Source organism: Ruditapes philippinarum, unplaced genomic scaffold (genome assembly GCF_026571515.1).
Source record: "Ruditapes philippinarum isolate M1 unplaced genomic scaffold, ASM2657151v2 ctg728_1_1_1_1, whole genome shotgun sequence".
NCBI classification, from domain to species: Eukaryota; Metazoa; Mollusca; class Bivalvia; order Venerida; family Veneridae; genus Ruditapes; species Ruditapes philippinarum.
This window is the reverse complement of record NW_026859203.1, coordinates 43,231-67,983: the sequence shown is the minus strand read 5'-3', so window position 1 is coordinate 67,983 and position 24,753 is coordinate 43,231. Positions and strand designations below refer to the sequence as shown.

The following is a 24,753-nucleotide window of genomic DNA, read 5'->3' as shown; positions in this document are numbered from 1 at the left end:
GCAGGCACCTATGTAGAGTCACCTATATGACTAACAGGCACCTATGTAGAGTCACCTATATGGCTAGCAGGCACCTATGTAGAGTCACCTATATGACTAGCAGGCACCTATGTAGGAATTGTTTAATCAAGTAAACAATGTGGTTTTTTCCAGTTTTTTTTTCAGTTTATTTACAAAATGGGATAGTCTCCTTCATTTCTGATGTATAATTAGTAAAAGATGATAGCTGTTAAAACAGTGAAGTCAGTAATAATGGCACAATACTTATTGTATTAAAATAAGCAATCTAATAACGGTACAGGAGAAAATTTCATCATGACATACATGTAAAATCACTTATACAAACTATGACTATTTCAAATAACAAGAGCTGTCTGTAGGACAGCACGCTCGACTATTCTTAGTGCTTGATAGTAAAAGAGCCTTGATAATGTTAATTTTTTTAAGTTCACAAAAGGGCAAATTTTTTTTATAAATTCATGTTATAGGCCTTACAGAGAGTCTAATTATACAGTATTGGCTTGACTATTCGGAAGGTAATGTCACAAGGGTGTTTTATTGAGTATAATAATACTAATTACCTATCAGATTACATAAATTTGACAGACAAGGTACAAAGGCTTGTTATTAAGATGTTTTATCAAGTAAATCACTGCTTTATTATTATGAATGCATAAAATTGTCCCAAAAAAGGCACAAACCCTTCAGTAGTTATTGAGATAACAGCTTACAAACAAAAACTTTACCATGAATTTCTAAGTTGAAAAAGGGGAGAAAAATCAGCCTAAATGCAAGATAGAATTATGGATCTTTGTCAGTGACCTACAATTATGACCCTAAATGCATATGTGAAGTTTTAAATAAATATCTGTAATAGTTATTGAGATATGTAAAACTTGCATGTAAACATTAACCAAGATACTTAGTAGAAAAGGGGATATGAATCAGCCTTAATGCAAGATAGAGTTATGGAACTTGGTCAGTGACATACAATTATGACCCTCCAATTATGACCCTAAGTGCATGTGTAAAGTTTCAAGTAAATATCTTTGAAGACCTTTAACCTCAACCAAAATTTCTAAGTTTCAAAGGGGCAAATAATTCTGCAAATATTGCAGGCAGAGTTATGCAATTTTGCAAACTGATGTACATTGTTACTATAAAAAAGTATTTTAGATTTCAATTGAATATCTCAAGCAATAATTGAGATATTTGACTTTACAAAAAAACTTTAACCAAAATTCTAAGTTCCAAAGGAGCATAATTTTATCAATATTGTAGGCAGAGTTATCCAACTTGTCAATCTGATGTACCTTGTTACTATAAATAAGTATTGTAAGTTTCAATTGAATATCTCAAGCAATAATAGAGATATTTGACTTTACAAAAAACTTTAACCAAAATTTCTAAGTTAAAAAGGGGCATAATTCTGTCAATATTGTAAGCAGAGTTATCCAACTTGTCAATCTGATGTACCTTGTTACTATAAATAAGTATTGTAAGTTTCAATTGAATATCTCAAGCAATAATTGAGATATTTGACTTTACAAAAAACTTTAACCAAAATTTCTAAGTTAAAAAGGGGCATAATTCTGTCAATATTGTAGGCAGAGTTATCCAACTTGTCAATCTGATGTACCTTGTTACTATAAATAAGTATTGTAAGTTTCAATTGAATATCTCAAGTAATAATTGAGATATTTGACTTTACAAAAAACTTTAACCAAAATTTCTAAGTTAAAAAGGGGCATAATTCTGTCAATATTGTAGGCAGAGTTATCCAACTTGTCAATCTGATGTACCTTGTTACTATAAATAAGTATTGTAAGTTTCAATTGAATATCTCAAGTAATAATTGAGATATTTGACTTTACAAAAAACTTTAACCAACGCAGACGCCGACGCGGACGCTGACGCCGACGCCGGGGCGACTACAATAGCTCTCATATTCTTCGAATAGTCGAGCTAAAAATTACAAAATACATGTATATCATATATATCAGATCATAAAGATGTTAATGGAAGGTTAATGAAAGCTGTATCATCTATATCTTTTGCAGATATATCCAATCATCAAAATTCTTCCTAAACTTTTTCAATTCTTCTTTGAATACACCAAGTATGAATGACACAGTAACTTTCAGAATCTCATCAAACATACCTATCTTATAACAGCCACATCTAAATTCAGTACACAATAAAAGGTAGACAATAATTATCATATACAAGTATTCAGACATGATTTGTGATATATGGTATGGTATTTACATAGACAATATGAGATTAATCCACACTTGGTGTGACATTTTAACATAATACTACAATCTGTATTTCATAACAAAACAAGAAGTCACTGTACATGTTGAAAGAATTTCATTAATATTAAATGTTCAAATGAAGACTTCACTTAAAACTCATCAATACATTCTTCTAACAATCTCTGTGCAAGTGTTTGCCTAATCATAATAAACAGAGTATAACACAAATGTTATTATTGTTATACACATTATTATATATATGAGCCGCACCAGGACAAAACCAACACAATTGGTTTGCAACCAGTATGGATCAAGACCAGCCTGCGCATCCGCGCAGTCTGATCAGGATCCATGCTGTTCGCTTACCAACCCTATTACAAGTATAGAAACTGATAGCGAACAGCATGGATCCTGATCAGACTGCGCGGATGTGCAGGCTGGTCTGGATCCATGCTGGTCGCAAACTCACTATGTTGGTTTTGTCATGACGCGGCTCATATGTATATGTACTTAAATTTGGGCTGTTTCAAATTAAAATTTTAGCCATCTCTACCATAGACACAGGAAAGATGATAAAGTGAACATGTTTTTAAATTTAATTTTTATCAAATGTTTTAAGTTTTCTGAATGTCTGTTAGAACAGTTACCGTCCTAAAATACTTCTTTGTTACTGGTACCCTTTCTTGACATCCTTAAATACTTATCTTATTTTCAGCTTTCCAGTACATGTTACTTATAGTGTGAGACACTTTCTCTTTAACAAAGACAAACCTTCTATAAATTACAACCAGTAACAAAAACTGTTTTTTCTAACTTCACTTGAATAATGAAATTTAAAACTGTTTACTAAAAAATATATAAAAAAATTTTAATGTCTGAGTTCTTGTAATTTTCTTGTGTAGTTATCTAAAACTTTCTTCATCTTCTGTTAAATTGTGTAATGAAGCTGGCACTTTTCAAAAAATCTCTCTAATGTCAAAGATCTTCTAAATATTGTGTGCATTTCATTTTTAACACATCATCCCTTTTTTTGCTAAAAAATCAAATGTTATCGTCGGTCTCTCATTTTTTGTTTACTCTCCTCTCTCCGCCGTTTCGTCAGTGGATTACGAGGATCGTGAATCTCGTATCTATCTACATCGTGAACATTGGCATCCAGTACTTTCTTCTTACTGTCATCTTCAAACTGTAGCTTATGACTCATCCTGAAATATTCAAATTTTATCATTATAAAACATCATAAAAACAGCATGTATTTTCAAACATAATTCTTGAAACCTTAGAAAATCAATATGTCACATATAAATATAAGATACACAGAATTCCTGTTGGCTTTAGGTATTGTGAATAAATACTGATAATAATATACACCCCGCAGTTGTGTTGAAATAATTATACATTTAGCTAGTGACTAATTTCACACATTTTGTGGCAGTGAAATACTTTTGACATAAAATTCACATTAATTTCAGTTATGCATCAGCAGACAACTTCTCTAAGGTGTGTCCTACATTCTGCACCAATATCTATTTGTTTTACCGCAATGAACTGCCAATTTCTCCACATAAGTCATTTGTGAAAATAAACCACAGGACCAAACAAAGTTCCTTGACAATGAAAAGGTAGGTATACACAAAAAATATACAGTGAGTTTTGATAATGTATGTTTGCTTGTTAGGGTTTTAAGTCATATTTACACTGTAAAGGTCATATGGCAACTTATAGATCTATGTAGAGTTTTCAACTTTATAAAATTGGTGGAGGAACACCTCCCTTCGTGCAATGTTTCATACACAAGTAGGCATTTGAATAGAATAACATGTAGCAACATTCCATAAGCTATTTTGATAGCTTATCTGAAGTCAGTTTGATAACTAATCTGAAGTCAGATTGGTAGCTAATCTGAAGTCTCTGGCAGAATCAGTGAGGGTCGAGCAATTCAAAGTCAGAAATATTAACCACTAGTCTAAGGAAGCCCAGGTCAGTTATATACGATCACATCATATTCATCTTTTCAAAACAGATTTAAACAAAAACATGTTTCTGATATTTAACAAAAGGAATAAACACTCCCTTATATAGTACATGTTTACTGTTTCTATATTAAGTGGGCTTCAATAATGATTCTGTGCCATCTGCGGCTAGCTTTAATTAAAACATGTTCTCAATTTAGGTACTCTGGTATGCTTTAGCATCCTATACAACTATAAAACAACTATTTTGCCAATTAACTATTTAGCCAATTAAATACAGCCAAAAACAGATTTATAAGCATAAATAATTAGTTTTGATACAATATCTATGTGATTGTATCAAAGACAAAGCAGACATAAAATATAAATGGTACCATGATAGATCAGTGACTTCATCTTCATTATCCTCTTCTTTTTCCTCATCATCAGAATAACCACCCACAACTTTACGTGTTCCTTCTAACTTTGATTTAAACTTATTTAATATAGATAAAGTGACTTCCTCCCTATTGGCACCTTTCTTGCCTTGTTCCTTCCTCAATGCCTTGTACTTGAGGCGTTCACGTTTAAAGTCTGCCAAAGGATCGTTACTAGCTGGTGCTGCTTCTATACATAAACAATGATGACAATTCTTTTGAACTTATCAATGATATTTGAAGTCATGAAGTCACAAAAATTACTATCAAATTCTGTATTTATTCAAACTTTATTGTATAATAAACAAAATATTTTAATTCTATGTACGCATATAGAATACAAAATATATGGCACATGGTAATTCTACACAAAGAGATTTTTCAATCGATGAAAATAGAGAAAAACTAAGTTAATCCTCAATAAATGTGAAAATTGAACAAAAAATAACAGCAAAAAGTTGATCAAACATAGAAATAAATTAAAACAGATATTATCACCTTCTTCTACAATGTCTGGCTTCACTTCCATTTTTCTTTGTTGCTCTCTTTTCTTTGATTCACGAATTTCCTTCTTTAATGCTTTAGCTTCCTGCCTCAGTTCATCACTGTAAACAACAAGAGGGGGATAATAACAATGCCTAAAACTCTTTGCTACAGAAACTAGAACTATCACTAAATGTGATTAATACCCCCACAAGACTGCTTCGGAAATGAGGATGTTACTAGTAACAGAATATCTTGTAATAGAATTAAATATAGAGTTATGGTTGTGGGCAATTAAAGATAGTTGTGGTTCTTGTATATTGCATTTCCTTTCAATGTGGTTGGCCATTGATGAAGTGTTATTGAATTACTCTGTAATAAGTCCAGAAAGACAAAGAAAAGGAACAAAGGGCAATAACTCTATAAATACCGAAGATGGAGTTATAGTTCTTGTGCACTGCACTTCCTCTTTTTGTGCTTGACCATTGTATGAAGTTGGTTTGAATTTCAAGCAGTACATTTTAAGTTATGCTCCAGACAAGGAAAAGTATCAAAGGGCAGTAACTCTGTATTTTGTCAAAATGGAGTTATGGCTCTTATGCACTGCACTTCCTTTTAATGTCCTTGACAACTGTATGAAGTTGTATTGAATTCCAAACAGTAGTTTTCAAGTTATGCTCTGGACAAGGAAAAGTAACAAAGGGCAATAACTCTGTAATTTGTCAAGATAGAGTTACGGTTCTTGTGCACTGCACTTCCTCTCAATGTGCTTGACCATTGTATGAAGTTATATTGAATTCCAACCATTAGTCTTCAAGTTATGCTCCGGACAAAAAAAGCAATGGAAAAGTAACAAAGGGCAGTAACTCTGTAATTAGTCAAGATGGAGTTATGGTTCTTGTGCACTGCACTTCCTCTCAATGTGCTTGACCATTGTATGAAGTTATAATGAATTCCAACAATTAGTCTTCAAGTTATACTCCGGACAAAAGAAAGCAATGGAAAAGTAACAAAGGGTAATAACTCTTTAATTACTTTAGATAGAGTTATGGTTCTTATGCACTGCACTTCCCCTTACTGTAATTGACAATTGTATGAAGTTGTTTTGAATTCCAACCAGTAATTTTCAAGTTATGCCCCGGACAAGGAAAAGTAACAAAGGGCAGTAACTCTGTAATTAGTCAAGATAGAGTTATGGTTCTTGTGCACTGCACTTCCTCTCAATGTGCTTGACCATTGTATGTAGTTATATTGAATTCCAACCATTAGTCTTCAAGTTATGGTCCGGACAAAAGAAAGCAATGGAAAAGTAACAAAGGGCAATAACTCTGTAATTACTTTAGATAGAGTTATGGTTCTTGTGCACTGCACTTCCCCTTATTGTGTTTGACAATTGTATGAAGTTGTTTTGAATTCCAACCAGTAGTTAACAAGTTATGCCCCGGACAAGGAAAAGTAACAAAGGGCAATAACTCTGTAATTAGTCAAGATAGAGTTATGGTTCTTGTGCACTGCACTTCCTCTCAATGTGCTTGACCATTGTATGTAGTTATATTGAATTCCAACCATTAGTCTTCAAGTTATGGTCCGGACAAGGAAAATGCAACGGACGTCTGGACCGACCGACCGACCGCCCGACCGACCGACCAACCGACCACCGGGTGACTCCTATATACCCCCCCAAACTTCGTTTTTGGGGGTATAACAAGAGAAATATATTTGTTCTATTAAATCATTTATAAACTTTAAAGGGTATTAAGTTTTATTCGGGTGGAATATTTGTTGCATCTTGGTTTATATCATTCTTACTTAAATTGAAAAGATTGTAATAAATTTTTGAAAGAGAAGACTGACTTTTTTGAATAACTTGTTTGGGAACACTTAATTCTGTTTTCTTAAATATATTTTTTTTATTCTGTTCTCTTATATAAACATTTTATGCTCTCATTCATGTTTAAACACTTTAACGATTTCTCATAAAAACCACTTAATTTGTTTTTCTTATATTAGCACTTTCTTCAGTTTTCCTATCCAAATACTTTATTCAGATTTCTTATATAAATGCTTTATTCTATTACATTAGAGTAACGTCATGCATTTAAACTTTATTCTTATATAAACACTTTCTTCTTTGTTTCATATAAATAAAATTATTTTTAAAGTGTGTTAAATTATAGAGAAACTTCTTATAAAAGCACTCCAAATACATGTAATGTGGAAATGGTTTCTGTAGAGTAAGAGTAGAAAGAAACATTGCAATATGGTTTTTCCAGAATGTTTCCAATTATATTTAGTTTTACTATTACACTGCTCAAATCCTATAGTGTAAAGATTTAAACCAGATTGATATAATTTCCATAAACTACATGTATTTCATTTTTATATATTTGTTATACATAAAAAAAAACAATTAAACTCACAGTCTGTTCATAAAAGAATTATCAACATTTCTGGACATACCTTCTATTAGAGGGTTTTTCTTCAATTGTAATGGCTTGTGAAGGTATTTCAAATGGTTGGACTGGTTTTGTGCCTGTAATCAGAGCCTGCTCTGTTGAGTCTATCTGACCAGTCATCTCTGGTGGTCTACTTGAAACACTTTCTGGTGACTGTCTATTTTGTTTCACAATAATATTTTTCTCTGGTGGTTCTCTTTTTAATTTTTTCTTGATATTTTCCCTCCTTTCTTCTCTCTCCTTTTCCTCTTCAGAATCCTGTAAAATTATATCATATGTAAATATTGCATAGGCAGCTTACAAATAACAAATCACTGACACAGCCATACTGAAAAACATCGAGAAACCTTTTATTTGACTATCTCATATATGTAGATTAAATGTACATTAGCAAAGATAATGTCAAAATTGCAGAAAAAAAGAACATGAATAAAGAATTTGATATAATACAACTGCATTCCTACAACAAAATGAAACAGTTTTGCAATTAAGAATCTATAATCAAATGTATTGTAATTAACAATCTATAATTGGAAATATTGTAACTAATAAGTAAAATATCTATAAACTCAGGCTCATTCTGAGGTATGACATCATAGTCCCTCCTTTCTTCTCTAGTTATATGATCTGTGGTGTGATAATGTCCGACGCTAATGGTACTAAGTGACTATCGACATTAGTCGTCATGATGTTTTACCACGACCCTTGCCATTCCCTACAATTATTTTTATACATTAAATTTATCACACTGTTGTGTATCAGTCATTAGAGACAGTGTTACGACATTGGTAGAACCTCATAATACTGATAATAAGCATAATAATATGCAAAAACTAAAATGGGGGAATGTTTCCTATATAGAAGGACACAAACCACTTTTGGTGATGAGCTAGCTTCTCACTAACAAGGTTTGTGTGCCTTAAAACATTACAGCAGCTGGCAACTCAAATTACTGGTAATATTAAACATTTCAGTTTTTATAGGTAATTATTTAAAACAATGATGAAGGAAAGCCCAATGTAGCTTTATCTGGGTAAGTTAAAGCATGGGTCAACACCTTCATAAACCATTCTGTCACTGTTTGGAACTGTTCACTATTTAGGGGAGTTGTGTAAGCTCTGATTGCTTAGTCGGTACAGCCATGGAATGGCTTTCCCAAGGTCCTAGGTTCAAGTCCTAGTCAGACTGGACATTTTTCTCACCCTGTGACATTTTGTTACCTGACTTAATGGTTTTCTGAACATGTAAGAAAGAAACATCTTTTAGGGAACTTTATAATCATACCAAATTTGCTAGGAGGACATTTACAATTACACTACAATATTGTTTGATTGATGGTTAAATCATCTATTATAACTTTACCTCAGAAACTTTGGTAACTTGTTCTTCATCTTCCTCAGCTTCTTCTCCAAATGACAGCAACTTGAAATTCCTTTAACATATATTTATATTCAATTGAAGATGATAGAAAAGAATCAGTTGTAATGTTGATATTCTTAAAAAGAGCTTTTTCCTCAATAACACAATAACACATTACTGTACGTTGCTCTCTTTAAATGACCTAATACATGACACAAAATGTTTTTGTTTTGTTTTTTTGTTGTTTTTTTAAATATCATCACTATTATAATTATTTGATAAAACATTATAGTTTTATGAATTCAACAAACTGATGTCTTAACATGTGTATGCATAAAAATAAGTGTCAAATCAAATACAACATCCTGCTTTGAGTTACTTAAATGTATTTGTATTCAAATTACTGGTTAAACTAGAGCACCAAGATAATCTGTGCTCTATTTTACATGTATCTTTTGAACTTCTTTGGGCATCCTGACCAAGTGATTAAGGTTGTTGACTTCAAACCACTTACTCTCACTGCTGTAGATTTAAGCTGCGCAAGCGTGGTCACATTCTACATGATAGAAAGCTATCCAGCTAGCTTACAGAGCATCGGTGCATCTACACAGGTGCCAGTTTGTACTTGAAATAATGAACAGAGGGGCACCTGAGGTCTTCCTCCACCAGTAAAACTAGAAAGTCGCCATATGACCTATACTGTGTCTGGGCTAAGTAAAACCAACCAAACAAAAAGACAGTAAAGCAATATACAAACTTGTAATCATACATACTTGGTTGCTTTTGATTTACTCCTTGGTTTCTTATCTAGATCAGAATCTTTCTTTGACCTCTTTATGACCCTTGGAATTATATCATCAAACGGGTTGGCCAGAACCTAATAATATTGGTAAAATTATATAACAGTTTGCTTAGAAATAATTAGCAGAGTTTTCATTACCTTCTAGGTAACTTTTTTTCCTTGAAATCTCTCTATGTGTGCTAACAACAATTGGAAATTTAATGTCAAATGGGTTGGCCAGAACATACTAATATCGGTATATATTACAGTTTGCACAGAATTATCTAACAGAGTATCATAAACACATGTATATGGTCAAAGTAATAATTGTCTTTAATGTCATGTCTGGCATATACACGGTAAGGAAGGTGAATTAATATCAATTTCTTACTTTTATTTCCAACACTCCAATCCCTCAAGAATTGAAGGATTGCTATATTTTAGGAATGTGAATATTAAACATCTTTTGCTAAATAACAGTATGATAAAATTAAGCTGATGTTGCACGCATACACATGTGTACACTACCTGCACCACTTTCACAATAAAATTCCATATTTTTTGGGATTTCTTTAAATAAAGCAACACAATTGCACTATTTCCATTAAACAAATTACATGTAACATATTAGTATGTATCAGACACCTAAAAATATACATTGTGTATGAAGAAGACACTGACACCACCAAATGCTTATGTTCCTGGTGCCAAAAACAGTATGTACTACATGACAAAACAAACAAACAAACATCAAGTAAATATACAATGTATATATGGATTTGAGGAAACAGTTTTCAAAACAATAAAACTCCCCCCAAAAAAATCAACAATAAAACCAACAGCAAACAATCTGACTACATTTAAAAGATTCTTACATTCAGGTTTGTACAGAACAGAGGATAACAACAACTTGTTAAGAAAGGAAACAAGGAAAAATTGACCATATGTTATTCAAAATTGCTAGTTGACCATATCTCCATTATATTTTATGTGCTTTAGCAGATATTAGAGCACTGAAGCATTATGCTTAGAAGAAATTGAACTTTATAGCAGTACAAATAAACACATTATCTCAGACTGAACTATCAACGGTATTTGTGAGTCATCAAATCAATTAACAACAATTATTAATATCAATGTCAACTTGTAATACAAGATTGATTTTGTACCTGAGTTTTGACAATTTTATTTGGATAAAGGGGTCTATCTTCTGGGCCAGTCTCACATTCCTGTAACTTGAGCATATTGTAGACAGTGTTACCAGATACCTGTAAATATAGCAATAAGTCATTTCATTCTATATCTAATTATGTCATTACTGCCAATACAACCTTCGGGATTTAAAGCTTCTTTGTAACTCAGTTTCATTTTAAGCTTCCCCTAAAAACGACTAACCTTAAATTGTTTTGGAGTATACGTAAAATTAACACCATCAATTTAATATATTTAAGTCTAAATGAAAGGGACATGTACAGTGCATCACCTTTCCAGAGTGCATCACCTTTCCAGATACAAAGTTTCTGATAATTGCTGGGAGGTGTCACTTACAGAGGTTAAATGTATTGTTAAGCCTGACACTGCTGTTGTAAGAAGGTTTATATTGCCATACAGAGGGCTGCTCAGCAAAGATTGCCCTGTATAATGATGTACAAGGTATCCACATAGCTATCAGTCCATGTACTTTATGAACAAGCATTCTACACATAAGTTATGTGCAGATTCCATAATTTGTAATTGATATATAGACATATGTACAGATCACCATAATTATAATAAAAACACAAAACAGAGCAAAATTAATAAATGCATTTGTTCAACTGTAGACAACTGTTAAAAATATTTCTTTAATAAAAGAATAAAGTAACAATATAAAACTTTATGCATACAAAAATATTTAAGATTTAGGAAAAACAGTTTTTAACTATACTAATGTTTTTAGATTAGAAGTGGTTAGAAAGTTTCCCTTGTGTGCAATATTTGGTGCATTTTCGGTCATTAATAAATTTTGAATATTTTGTTGATGGCACTAAAATTCAGCCATTATTGCATTATTAATTAGTTGAGTATGCACAAATTAGAACTAAGGTACGGATGTAGCATGTTTTAAAATGTCCCTACAATGCATTTGTTATATTAGAAATGACCCCTTTAAAAATTATAGCCAATTTTGAATTATGAAAGGGCTTCTATAAAATATCTGAAGGAAAATGTGTAAACACAAAACAACTATGATAATTTTATATTTGTTAACAATTATGATAATGTAATTCAAACATATCTGTGTCTCAGAATCTAAAGATAAAAGTGCTACATGGAGAGAATTGATGACTAGTATTGATTTATTTTGGATTCAGCACATGTTTGTAACAGTATTTAACTTGTGTATTACAGTCAACATACATTCTTCTCAAACTCTCTAACATGAGTTATCATGCTTATCCCTTTTCATAATATACAAAAGAATGTACATGTATATTGGCTATATGTATGCTCATCCTATTTTATGCCAAATAAAGATTCTATGTTATGTTATGTATCCATAACAAATAAATTATACTATTTTGCCCAAATGATATTTATTCTCAGTTCCAACTATCAAGAGATACACAGAAGATTTTCTTGTATCAATAAGTTGTATTTAAGAGCTGCTTTCACTCACCTTACCAAAGATAGTATGTTTATTCATAAGTTCTGGTGTAGAACCCATTGTAAAGAAAAACTGGCTTCCATTATCATTCGGTCCAGCATTTGCCATGGCAACCAATCCTCTTCGAACAAATCTGAGTCTTTGATGAAGTTCATCCTAAAAGTATTTAGACATAAACACATATATGGATCTTTTCAAAAATATACAAATGTACATGCATATCAAAAAATTTGTATACAAGAATTCCATCACATAATGCACTTCTTTATTTAAACTGTAAACTAAAATTTAAGGTGGCATTAGGCCTACTGGCTAGCACTTCAAACTAGTAATCTAAGGATTGCTGGCTGTGTAGGTTTCAGCCCTGTCAGGGGCAAGCCATTGTTTCCTTGAATAAGAAACTTTATACTCATTACTTTGTACTGGTTGCTTCAAGGAATGGTTTCAAGAGTTATCTTTAAGCTTAAAGGTTTTTACGCAATCAAGCTAAAAAAATCTCTGTATAAGCTATATAAATATTTTAATAAGCATGCTGATAGAACTGATGATTTATTATATATTATATTTTCTTACTTTAAATGGTTTGCCATATATGCTCTCTCCCCCATGACCAGACCCTGTAGGGTCACCCCCCTGAACTATGAAATCTCGAATCACTCTGTGGAAAATAGTACCATCGTAATAGCCTTCCATACACAACTGAACAAAATTCCTTACAGCTTTTGGGGCTTCTTTTGACCATAGTTCAATATCTATATCCCCAACTGTTGTTATAAGCAGGACCTGAAAGTAATGTGAGAACTTACAAAAGCTGATGATAAATGTTTAAATAACCTTTGAATAATAGCAGCAATAATGACCTACCAATGCCATAAGTATAGAGACGTGCCAGACTGCATCTGTGCAGTCCAAACAGACTCTATTATTGTTGCTTTATTATAAAATCATTTTGTTCATAAAATAATATATACATGTAAATGTTTTTAATTATAACTAACATTGTATGTGTCAATCAATAGATAATAAATTTGAGAAAATTTGCCAAGTCCTCTAGTGAGCTGTTGAGACTTGTTGTTTCTTTTGCATTTTTTTATGCTAATGTAACATTTTAAGAAATGGAAAAGGGTGGTAATTTAAATCAATTCATTAGTTTGTCAATTATGCAAGTTTTATTCTAAGACAAGCTTCAGTTCGATCAATATTTTCTCAAGGACTTATAACTGACAAAACTTTAAAAGATTTTATGAATTAAAAGACAAGTATTGGTATCATAAGAATAAACAAAGAGGAAAATTTCAATAAAAAAAATACAAATATTTAAAATTTATGTATTTTACATAGTTATGAGAATTGAATATTGACCTAAAGGCCTTATTTTATTTAAAATCCATGCCAGAGTTGTTATGTAATGTAACTGTAATTCAAAAAGTATGTTTAAATGAAGTTTTAAGTGAAAACAATAAGTAGTTTTATAAAAGATTAATATTGCAATCAAAACTTAAACAAAAATTTTTTCTAGTGCATAATTATATCCTTAATCTATTACTTAGCAGCACTGCTTCGTAACATCAGTGCATCAAGATTATATATCATACCTTTATCAACAAAATACCTAAAAACAAAATTCATTTTTCTTCATTTTTCTCTTGGTTCATTGTTTTTAGAATCAAATGAAAATTGTGACACTAAACATTGAAACTTATCATATGTTAAAGATTATAAGTTAACACGTGATTCATCTGACGTACTATACTTTTGTGTAATTTCTTGCTTAGTAATGGAAAAATTTCTGCATTGCCAATTTAAATCTGCAAATCTAACTAAAGTGGCACCACAAAAATAAATATGTTAATCTTCATATCCCTTAATTCATACAAGGAAGTTAAATCGAGAGCCCCCAGCTTCGGCTCATCCGAATATAGACTATGTGTTATATTTTAAAGGAAATCAAATTTAAAAAAAAACAATAAAAAAAATATATAGAATTAAATAGTGGAACATTTTGGCTTAAGATTAAACACTGTTAACAGCCAAGCCTGATTGAAAATGAAAGTAGTGTATAAAGTACTGAAGGACATCTTAAGCTCTAAAACAAAAAACTCATCTGACTTCCCCCTCCATAGGCTTTTCCTACTTTCATACGGGGCTTGCCCGGCTAAAGACTACACATGTATATTTAAAAGATAATGAAATAAAAAACAATTAATAAATATATAAAATTCTATACCTATCAATAAATTTTTTAGTGTCAGTTCTAGTTGGTCGCTGCCATATACAATGTAACTAAATGATAATAGGCAATGATAACGGAACAAATCTTAACTTTTCGGATTAATAATAATCATCGAGTGTTCTGAGCGAAAACGGTCCAAGCGGTGCATGAAATGACAAATTTATGACACCTTTAGAACAGAAAAATAAAAGAAACTTTTTAATGACTTTCCTGTTCATAGGCTTTGCCTAATTTCATATTATTATTTTTTTTCACATAATCATTGATAATTCCCCCTTATATCTACTTATCCCCACTATCATTGATAAGTGTAAATATTCAGCTATCATTATGTGTTCAAGGGGTAAATGTCCGTGTTTAATATATGGGGAGTGTTTGAGATAGCCTGTCCTGAGGAAATGGCTATTTTTTAACAAAATGACTTGACAATTGAATACAGTGGGGGTCAAACAAAGGTCTGTCTGTGACAGGGGGAGGGGGTTTCGTGTTGAAAATTCGTAAAAAATCATTTATTTTATGACATTAACTTGTAATCAAGCTAGCTCGTAGCAAGTAATCTGTAGACAAATACCTTTCCATTCGTTGAAGGTTCCTGTATGTAAATGTTGCTCATTTTTCTAACATAAGTCTATTAAATTCTGGCTAAAATATAATTTGTAAAATCAGGACCATGGGCGCAGCCATTTTAAAATTCCGTTCATAAACAAAAATAATAAAAAGAAAACAAATAATGCAAATTCAAAGATAACATGAGATTATCTATTAAAACGTTTTAATATGTAGATGAAAATAGATATTAAAGACCCAAATTGTCTTAATTGTTATTAATATTGACTAATTTATTTTATGGTTAGGATATCAGTCAAGGGATGTAACTCGTTCGCGACCTTTTGGATTTAGAAATGCAGGGTATGGATTTATATTGTCACAATGAAAGAAATCTAATTGAAATAAATGTTAAATTATTGATTTTAAAGATAGTAACTTGCATTGCAGTAAATGCATGGTAAATTAAACAGAAACAAAGAAGAAGTGAATGAAAACTGGATGGCAAGACGTTTCGACCCGTAACATCTCGGACCCAGACATTTCGACCCCTAAATATTATCTTTTTTTTGTTTTGTTTACACATATAGTTTTCAATTGTCCGTCCGTCTGTCTGCTTTTTGTTTTGTCTGTTATTTTATTATTCATTGGTATATTTTGAAATGAATTTGCTTGAACATGCAGGTAAAAAAAAAACAATTTGGTCCAAAACTTAAATTTAAAAGTAGCTATACAAAATGTAGTCACCTGTTTGTTTTAAACAGGCTGGTGAAAATGCCCTCTTGAAGTACTTGCGCATATTTAACCATCTATATTTATAGGGTTTTCCATTTGAATGATTTTTGGCCAAGTTATGGCCCTTGAATAGAAGATACTTCTTTCCTGTTAATGATCTTTGTGTCTCCTACACAGTAGCTGCATCCTCAGGAGTTTGGCCCGCTGATTGGTAACTAAATACTAATTACTAAATATTTATGCATCATTTTTTTATTTTTTGTGGGGAATGAAGGAAAATAAATTAAAATCATATATCAAATATATATTAAAACATATTTCAAATGAAAAATACTGCAGTTTACATGGTTTTGGAGAGGTAGGAGGGTTCTAGAGTGGGTAAGGGTTGGGGGTGGTAGTAACCAATCAATTTGCCTAACACCTGTGGCTGCATCATGCTAGAAAGAAAGCCGTGACATATAGGTAACAAACTGTCCAATTACCCATCAATATAACTGCTTAAATTGGCTATCATCAGGCAACACATGTGATCACTGACCACTCTTGTTATATATAAATTTATGTGTTGATTATTCTACTTCATTGATGTAATGGTAATTGGTAACAGACCAAATGACTGGAATAATTATAACAAATATTTTATCACAGGTATTGGTGCATTTGGGAAGAAATCTGATGGTTTTAAATCAGCATGTAAAAGATGTGGATATGGTAAGTAACATTAAATCTTGGAGCACTTGCTTTGAAAATAACTTGCCTGTGTCATCTGTGCAGTTACAATCTGTGTAGTGCCAGCGTGTACAATGTCATCTGTATAGTAAGGCCAGCCATACAGTGCAGTCTGTATAGTTAGGCCAGTCTGTATTATGTGATTTGTGTAGTTAGGTCAGCCAATACAATGTTATCAGTGTAGTAAGTTTGGCCTGTACTCTGGCATCTGTGTAGCTAGGCCAGCCTGTAATATATGATCTGTGTAGTAACGTCTGCCTGTACAATGACATCTGTATAGTTAGGCCAACCTTTACAATGTCATCTGTCTAGTTAGGTCAGCCTATACAATGTTATCAGTGTAGTAAGTTTGGCCTGTACACTGGCATCTGTGTAGCTAGGCCAGTCTGTTATATATTATCTGTGTAGTAAGGTCTGCCTGTACAATGACATCTGTATAGTTAGGCCAACCTTTACATTGACATCTGTGTAGTTTGGCAAACATTTACATCTGTAAAGTAAGGCCAACTTTTACAATGACATCTGTGTAGTTAGGTCAACCTTTACAATGTCACCTATGTAATTTGGCCAAACCTTTACATTGACATAGTTAGGCCAACCTTTACAATGTCATCTGTGTAGTTAGGTCAACCTTTACAATGTCATATGTAGTTTGGCCAAACCTTTACATTGACATCTGTGTAGTTAGGTCAACCTTTACAATGTCATCTATGTAGTTAGGCCAACCTTTACAATGTCATCTGTGTAGTTAGGACAACCTTTACATTGTCATATGTGTAGTTTGGCCAACCTTTACATTGACATCTGTATAAGAAGGCCAACCTTTAAAATGACATCTGTGTAGTCAGGTCAACCTTTACAATGTCATCTGTGTAGTTTGGCGAACCTTTACATTGACATCTGTGTAGATAGGCTAACCTTTACAATGTCATCTGTGTAGTCAGTTCAACCTTTACAATGTCATCTGTGTAGTTTGGCCAACCTTTACAATGACATCTGTACATTTAGGTCAGTGTTTACAATGTCATGTGTAGTCAGATACATGTAAGTTTTTACATTGCCATCTGTTAAGTTAGGCCAGCCTGACTAATCTATACTATTGGCATTTGATGTCAAATAACCTGCATTCAACATTTATAGCAGTTACACAAATTTACCATGGAAAAGTAAATAAATAAAAAATGTAGCTAGTCACTGTGAGAAATTGCTGTGAGTTTTTCAAAATAGAAATATTCATATAGATTATTGTAGACAATAAACACTTAATATAAATATATTTGAAGACAAATGTGTACTAATGATTGAGTTATAAATAACTTATTTTTATTTTCCCTGCAGTAAGTGATGTAGTTCTGGCAACAGGCAAAAGAGATAAATATTAAATATAAAATAAATATCATCAATTTGAAAAATATAGCAAGTTTAATAGATTAATGTATACTTATACTACAACTACTACATATATGATGATGATAATAATAATAATAATGATAATGTGATAGATAACAGTTTGTTTGTTTATGTACATGATTTCTATATTAACATAACTTGTGTTGTTTCAGCTGGTCATCTGACATTTCAATGTCGTAACTTTGTGAAAGCAGATCCCAGTAAAGATGTTGTACTTGATGTTAGCAGTACAAGTTCTGGTTCAAGTGATGAAGAATTTATCTCACCTTTAGTTAAACTAAACAAAGGTAAAACAACAATAGCCTGGCTTAATTGTTTATTGACTGTTGGATTAGATCCTTTCAAATTAAAGATAAATTTAAATTGGTTCAGGAATAGCTGATTTATATTGATAATTGCAGGTTACATACATGTATAAGGCAGATATGGTTATTATTAGTCCCCTACCGGTTTAACCGGAGGGGACTTTAGGTTTACCCTCCGTCCGTCTGTCAGTCAGTCCGTCCACAAAACTGGATCCCGCGATAACGCAAAAAGTACTGAAAATATTTTTATGAAACTTGATATATGGATAGATGGCAGTATGGAGATTATGCACGTCTTTTTCTTTTCTTCCTATGTTGTAAATTCTGGTTGCTATTTGGCAACAAATAGTCTGAAAATATGGCAAATTTAACACATAAACTGGATCCAGTGAAAACTCAAAAAGTACTGAAAATATTTTTATGAAACATAAAATATGGGTAGATGGCAGTCTGCAGATTATGCACATCCTAGGTTGAAAATTCTGGTTGCTATGGCAACAAATAGCCTGGATTTCAAGATTTCTGATTTAATTTTTTCAGCTTTTTCACTATAAGTTCTTTATTTCTTAAGGTGTTTACTTCAAACTTTAAATATAAGTTTCTGGTCATCAACCACATCATATGTGACAAGGTTTACAACTCTAGCACAAAAATTATCAGTATTACCTCCCTTGAACTTGGCACAAATGTTGACTGGACCATTGCCCTTGAAACAACATGCTCAGGCTTAAATTTTCTGTTACCATGGCAACGAGGGGACATCTCAAAATTGCCAAAAATCACTATTTTGCGTTGATTTTTTCCATCAAAATTGATTTCAAAGTGCTGCAACTTTTCAATGGATTGAGATAGAGTCAAATGCTTTTCAGCGTTGGTTACACGTTACCTTATGATCAATCTGGGGTCATTTACAGCCTCTCACAAGTCCAAAATTTTCTTGGCGATGAGGGGGACTCCGCCCCCCTTCAAACCCCCCAAACAGAAGGGGGCACATCTGGCAACCCCCTGATGTATCTTTTGGTTGGGGGGCCGCGCCGAAAAAGAGGTCACTTTTTTTAACAACATTTCTCAAACAAAAACAAGTGTTTGGGGCCTAAATAAGGCGTTTTTTCATCATTTGAGACAACAAAAAGGGGGGGGGGGGGTGAAAAAGGCGTTAAAAGGCGTGTATATGAAGTAATGGGTTAAATAACTTCTTTATTTCCTAATGTATCTACTTCAAACTTCATATATATGTTTCTTATTATCACTCAACATTTTTGAGAAGGTTAAATACTCTAGCAAGACTATTTCCAGAATTATGTCCCCCTTGAATTTTTTTTGAGAAATTGGTATTTTTACTCCAACTTCTTCATTCCTTATAGGATTTACTTTAACATCCCACATCGTAATAATATGACAAGGTTGTATAAACATAATTGCCTTACTAGGCAGGGAAACTTAAAACATTACTGTGAAATAGACAAACTTAGAACTCAAAAGATTTAAGTTCATTCATGTCATTCATTCACTGGTAAAATTGAAATCAGAATGTTGCTGGGGTTCTAACCGGTAGGGGACTTATGGATTGCTTGCAATACTATGATAATTGCTTGTTATACATTACATGTACATGTAGTTACTTTTCATGTTAAAATTCACTATATTGGTAATGGTAGGACAGACATTTGCTTTTTATTGAATTTTATTAATAGTTAATCTAAAAAGTGATAAGAATAGCAAATGATGCTGCCTGAAAGATATATGATTTAAATAAAAATATGACAAAGCTGTCTTCATTTATAGCTACAAACATTGTCTGTTTCTTAATATAATTGTATCAAATCTAGTGCATACAAACATTGGCTACCTCACAGAATAATAACATAAAATGAAAATATTGCATTTCTTGCTGTTTTTGATACAAGATTCATGATTCAAACTGAGATTTGTCAGCCCCGTTTAGTGGATTAGGTTGAATCACTTCACACCTGACAATCTACAGCATTAACATAGAGGTACCCCCTACTGTTGAGAACTAATGAAGAATGATTTTATTTTAGATGAACAAATGAAACAAGATAGCCAAAAGTCCAGAAAGGACAAGAAGCATAAAAGGTATGATGGTAACGGTTAATGCAATAGGATGTTTATCTTAACCCAAATGTTATTGTATTACCTTTATAGTAAAATAATCATATTATATTTTAACTAGTTTAGTTTTATTCCCTGTAAATCTTCAGTATCACTGGTATAAAAATGCAATCCACTTCCATTTAATGTGACTAGATGTTATTCATGGCTGAATCTACAATGAAGAACTACCTAGACTGATCCATATTTAAAATGGGCAAATGTTAAGTATAAAAAAGTTTTGACAACAGTTAATCAGATCGATACATGATTTTAAGCATTGTTTAACTAAGTCTTTTATTATTTAAGGGATAGGTCCAGGTCACCATTGAAGAAGAAAAAATCACATAGAAAGAAGAAAAAGAAGCATCGACATAGATCAGAAAGTTCTGATGACTCTGATAGTGAAGAAGACGGCTCTGTTGATAGATCATATAAGAGAAGAAAGAAGAAGAAAAAGAAGCTTGAAGATGGTTCAGACAGCAGTGACAGTGAGGCATACAGTTCAGACGAGAGAGTAAACAAGAAGAGAAAGAAGAAAAAGAAACATAAACACAATACTGATGACTCAGAGTTAACTGATAGTGAAAATGAGTCTGATTCCAGTGACGATAAATATGCTAGAAAGAAAAAGAAAAAAAGAAAACATAAAAGAAAGAAACGAAAGAATAAGAAACACTTGTCCAGTGATGACTCGGATAGTGAGAGTTGATGTTGGTACATTCTTAAAACTGTCTCATATAACTGGGCACCATAAAACTGTGCAATGAAATCATAGGAACACACATTCATATTCAAAAATTCAATTTTTGACAAAGATTTTTGGTTTTTGCAACATTCTAGTGTTGTTAACCTTTGTTTTCTTGTTAAGAAATATAGTATTTTTATATGTTGCATTTTAATAATGAATAAACTATTGGTTATAATCATTTGATTAAGAAAATCCATGATAAATGGCAGTCTTTATCTGAAACCACGTCCCTGAAGATGGTCAATGCTTAAACTTGTACAAAATCAGCTCATAAAAATTGGTGAAAATGACTTTGAAAATGTACAAAATCATGTTTACCATAAAAACACAAATTGCTACATTAGTTATTTCAGCATAGTAAACTTGTCTTTGTATTATCTGATGATAAAATTACAGCAGCCATTAGCTAGCATGTGTTAATAAAATGGACATTTATTCTGTTCTTTGCCTGTCATTGACAAAAGTTTCCAACCGAGCATTTTGCTATGACAATGGCATTATTGTTATCATATTTTTAGCTCGACTATCCAATAAGAATAAGTAGAGCTATTGTAGTCACCTGAGCGCCTGTGTCGGCGTAATCATGTATGTTAAAGTTTTTGTATTACAAATATTTTGAAAGTCCTTTGACATATGGCTTGAAACTTTGCACACTTGTTCACCACCGTGACCCCAACCTGTAAACAGGAGGTGGTAACTGTATCAAGCATTTTGATAGAATTCTGCCCCTTTTTCGACTTAGAATTTACGTTAAAGTTTTTGTAATACATCAAATATTTTCAAAGTCCATTGACTTATAAATGGCTTTGAAACTTTGCACACTTGTTCACCATCATGACCCCAACCTGTAGACAGGAGGAAGTAACTTTTCAAGCATTTTGACAGAATTATGCCCTTTTTTCAACTTAGAATTTATGTTAAAAGTTTTTGTAACACCTCAAATATTTTCAAAATCCATTGACATATGGCTCCTGTAGACAGGAGGTAACTCTATGAAGCATTTGGCAGAATAATGCCCCTTTTTCAACTTAAAATTTACATTTAAGTTTGCATACCTGTTACCACCTATTCTATTGACATAGACATTGAAACAAGGTGAAATTTTATACTCTTCTTTGAGAGCATAATAGGACTCTCTCCAAGGCCTATAACTGTAACATGGATTTAAGGAAAAATCTTGCCCTTTTGTTATCTTTGAAAATTTTACATGTACATTATCAAGGCTCTTTTACTATCAAGCACAAAGAATAGTTGAGCGTTGCTGTCGTACCGACAGCTCTTGTTACCTAAAAGGTTCACTCTGGCTTCTTATTTCTTTAATTTTTCTTCAACAAATTGTATATGTATTGTGGTACTTGTCAACCATATTGATTGATAAAAAGGTGAAATCTGTTTTCAGTGTTTTACATTGTGTTTTGACATTTATAATTTCTTTCTGATGCATGGCAAATCTCCATACATTGTTCATTTGTTACACCTGTAATGGATATATAGTTTTTGTGAAAAGGTACTGTTACCGTTATAACACTGTATTAGGCAGGTCACCATTACAAGAATACACATTTTACTTTGTCGTCTTTATAATTGAACTTAAGAAAACCATTAGCTAATAATGCAATGTTATTACTTGTAGAAAAGCATGTGCATGGATTGAACCATTTCTGTAGCAATTAAATTTTTTTGAGTTTAACACTAGTATAAACTTAATAAGGGCCCATAACTCTGCTGATCTTCAATGAATTTCCATTAAAATTCCCAGGTGCTCAAGTTCTTAGAAAGCTCAATGGCTCTAGCAGTCAAATCACACGAGTCACCAACCAGTAGAGGCCACGCTTGAGTTTTTTTATTTCCAAAACACAGCATGAAGGTTTTTCAAAGAAACCTCTTTTGTAACAAAATGTAATTATCCCCCGCCGATGGAATCGGGAGGGGAATATAGTTTTGGTGTTGTCTGTCCGTTCGTCCTTCCGTCCGTCCGAATTTCGTTTCCGGAGTAGTTATCTGCAACTACTGGTTGGAATTCAACTAAACTTTATGGGAACCTTCAATATCAAGAGGGGATGTGCATATCGTCGGCTTGTTCCGGTCCGACACTTTAACTCAGAGTTATGGCCCTTGATTAGTTATGCAGTATGCATAAAGAGCAAAAATCATTTCCCCCCTACTTCTCTGCAACTACTGGCTGGAATTCAACAAAACTTTATGGGAACCTTCAATACCAAGAGGAGATGCGCATATCATTACCTTGTTTGGGTCAGACACTTTAACTCAGAGTTATGATGCAGTATGCATATAGAGCAAAAATCGTTTCCGCGCTACTTCTCTGCAACTACTGGTTGGAATTCAACAAAACTTTATGGGAACCTTCAATACCAAGAGAAGATGCGCATATCATTGCCTTGTTTGGGTCAGACATTTTGACTCAGAGTTATGGCCCTTGATTAGTTATGCAATATGCATATAGAAAAATATTTGTTTCTGCGCTACTTCTCTGCAACTACTGGCTGGAATTCAATGAAACTTTATTGGAACCTTTAATACCAAGAGGAGATGCGCATATCGTCGCCTTGTTCGGGTCAGACATTTTAACTTTGAGTTATGGCCCTTGATAACTTATGCAGTATACAACCAAAGCAATAATCGTTTCCGTGCTACTTCTCTGTAACTACTGGCTGGAATTCAATGAAACTTTATGGGATACCAAGAGGAGATGTGCATATAGTCGCCTTGTTCCGGTCAGACACTCAGATTTATGGCCCTTGATTAGTTATGCAGTATGCATACATCTCATTGGCATTTCCAGATATTACTATTTAACACAGAGTTATGGCTCTGTTATTGCCCTGAATATTTATCAAGTTCAAAGAATATTACTGTTTATGCCATGATAAATATATAAATAAAGCCTTATGTCTTCAGTTGTTGTGTTAGTAATAACCAGTACTCGGTTGACAGTTAAATTCATTTTTAGATCAATGCCATATCTGCATTATTCAACAGGTTGGTGTTGTCTAAGTATTAATAAAATCTGTATCAAAGTTATCTGAATTTAGAAATTAAATTTGAAATCTTGATGGTCTAGATCATTTTAAGGTCAAGGTCATACTTATCACAAATTAACCAAAATTGAAGAACTTGATCCCAAGTCATGGTCATTTTAAAACTTGAAAAATTCAACATGTTTGTTTTGTCATATAAATAAAAAATATCTGTTCTGTCACAGGTGTTATTTTATCATAGTATGATAGAAAATCCATCCCTAAATAACAGAGTTACGCCCAATTTTAGAATACCAGTAATTCAATAATAATTGAAATCATTTACAAAAATGTATTGTATAAAGGGTGGTAATGATCAAGTATTAAAATAAAACATCCATAAAAATCATATGGCCAACTGTTATAAAATTCAAGGTCATTTACGAGTCAGTCAGTTTCGTTCTGTAGAGGATTTGTTGTGTATGAAAACAATCTATTCATCAATTACAAAGAAATAGTCAATTACAGCAAAAGAATCAAAATACATGTACATCGACTTTACTTCCGTGGTAAAGGCCATT

At 32.5% G+C, this 24,753-nt stretch overlaps 2 protein-coding genes across 2 annotated transcripts; one reads left to right on the top strand and one right to left on the bottom strand.

The window, feature by feature from the left end:
* Window positions 1-191: 191 nt before the first annotated feature.
* Window positions 192-15,324, bottom strand: LOC132755605 (spliceosome-associated protein CWC27 homolog). Its single transcript, XM_060746494.1, has 11 exons — window positions 15,178-15,324; window positions 12,947-13,156; window positions 12,386-12,529; window positions 10,896-10,994; window positions 9,719-9,822; window positions 8,949-9,018; window positions 8,807-8,822; window positions 7,591-7,882; window positions 5,146-5,252; window positions 4,606-4,837; window positions 192-3,463 (listed from the first exon to the last, which is right to left on the bottom strand). The coding sequence occupies exons 1-11, from the start codon at window positions 15,217-15,219 to the stop codon at window positions 3,307-3,309; spliced, it is 1,473 nt and encodes a 490-aa protein (XP_060602477.1). The 5' UTR covers window positions 15,220-15,324; the 3' UTR covers window positions 192-3,306.
* Window positions 15,325-15,380: 56 nt separating this feature from the next.
* LOC132755586 (protein SREK1IP1-like) lies at window positions 15,381-22,586 on the top strand. The gene is made up of 5 exons (XM_060746471.1): window positions 15,381-15,515; window positions 16,536-16,598; window positions 18,179-18,313; window positions 20,374-20,428; window positions 20,753-22,586. The coding sequence occupies exons 1-5, from the start codon at window positions 15,509-15,511 to the stop codon at window positions 21,153-21,155; spliced, it is 663 nt and encodes a 220-aa protein (XP_060602454.1). The 5' UTR covers window positions 15,381-15,508; the 3' UTR covers window positions 21,156-22,586.
* Window positions 22,587-24,753: the final 2,167 nt, after the last annotated feature.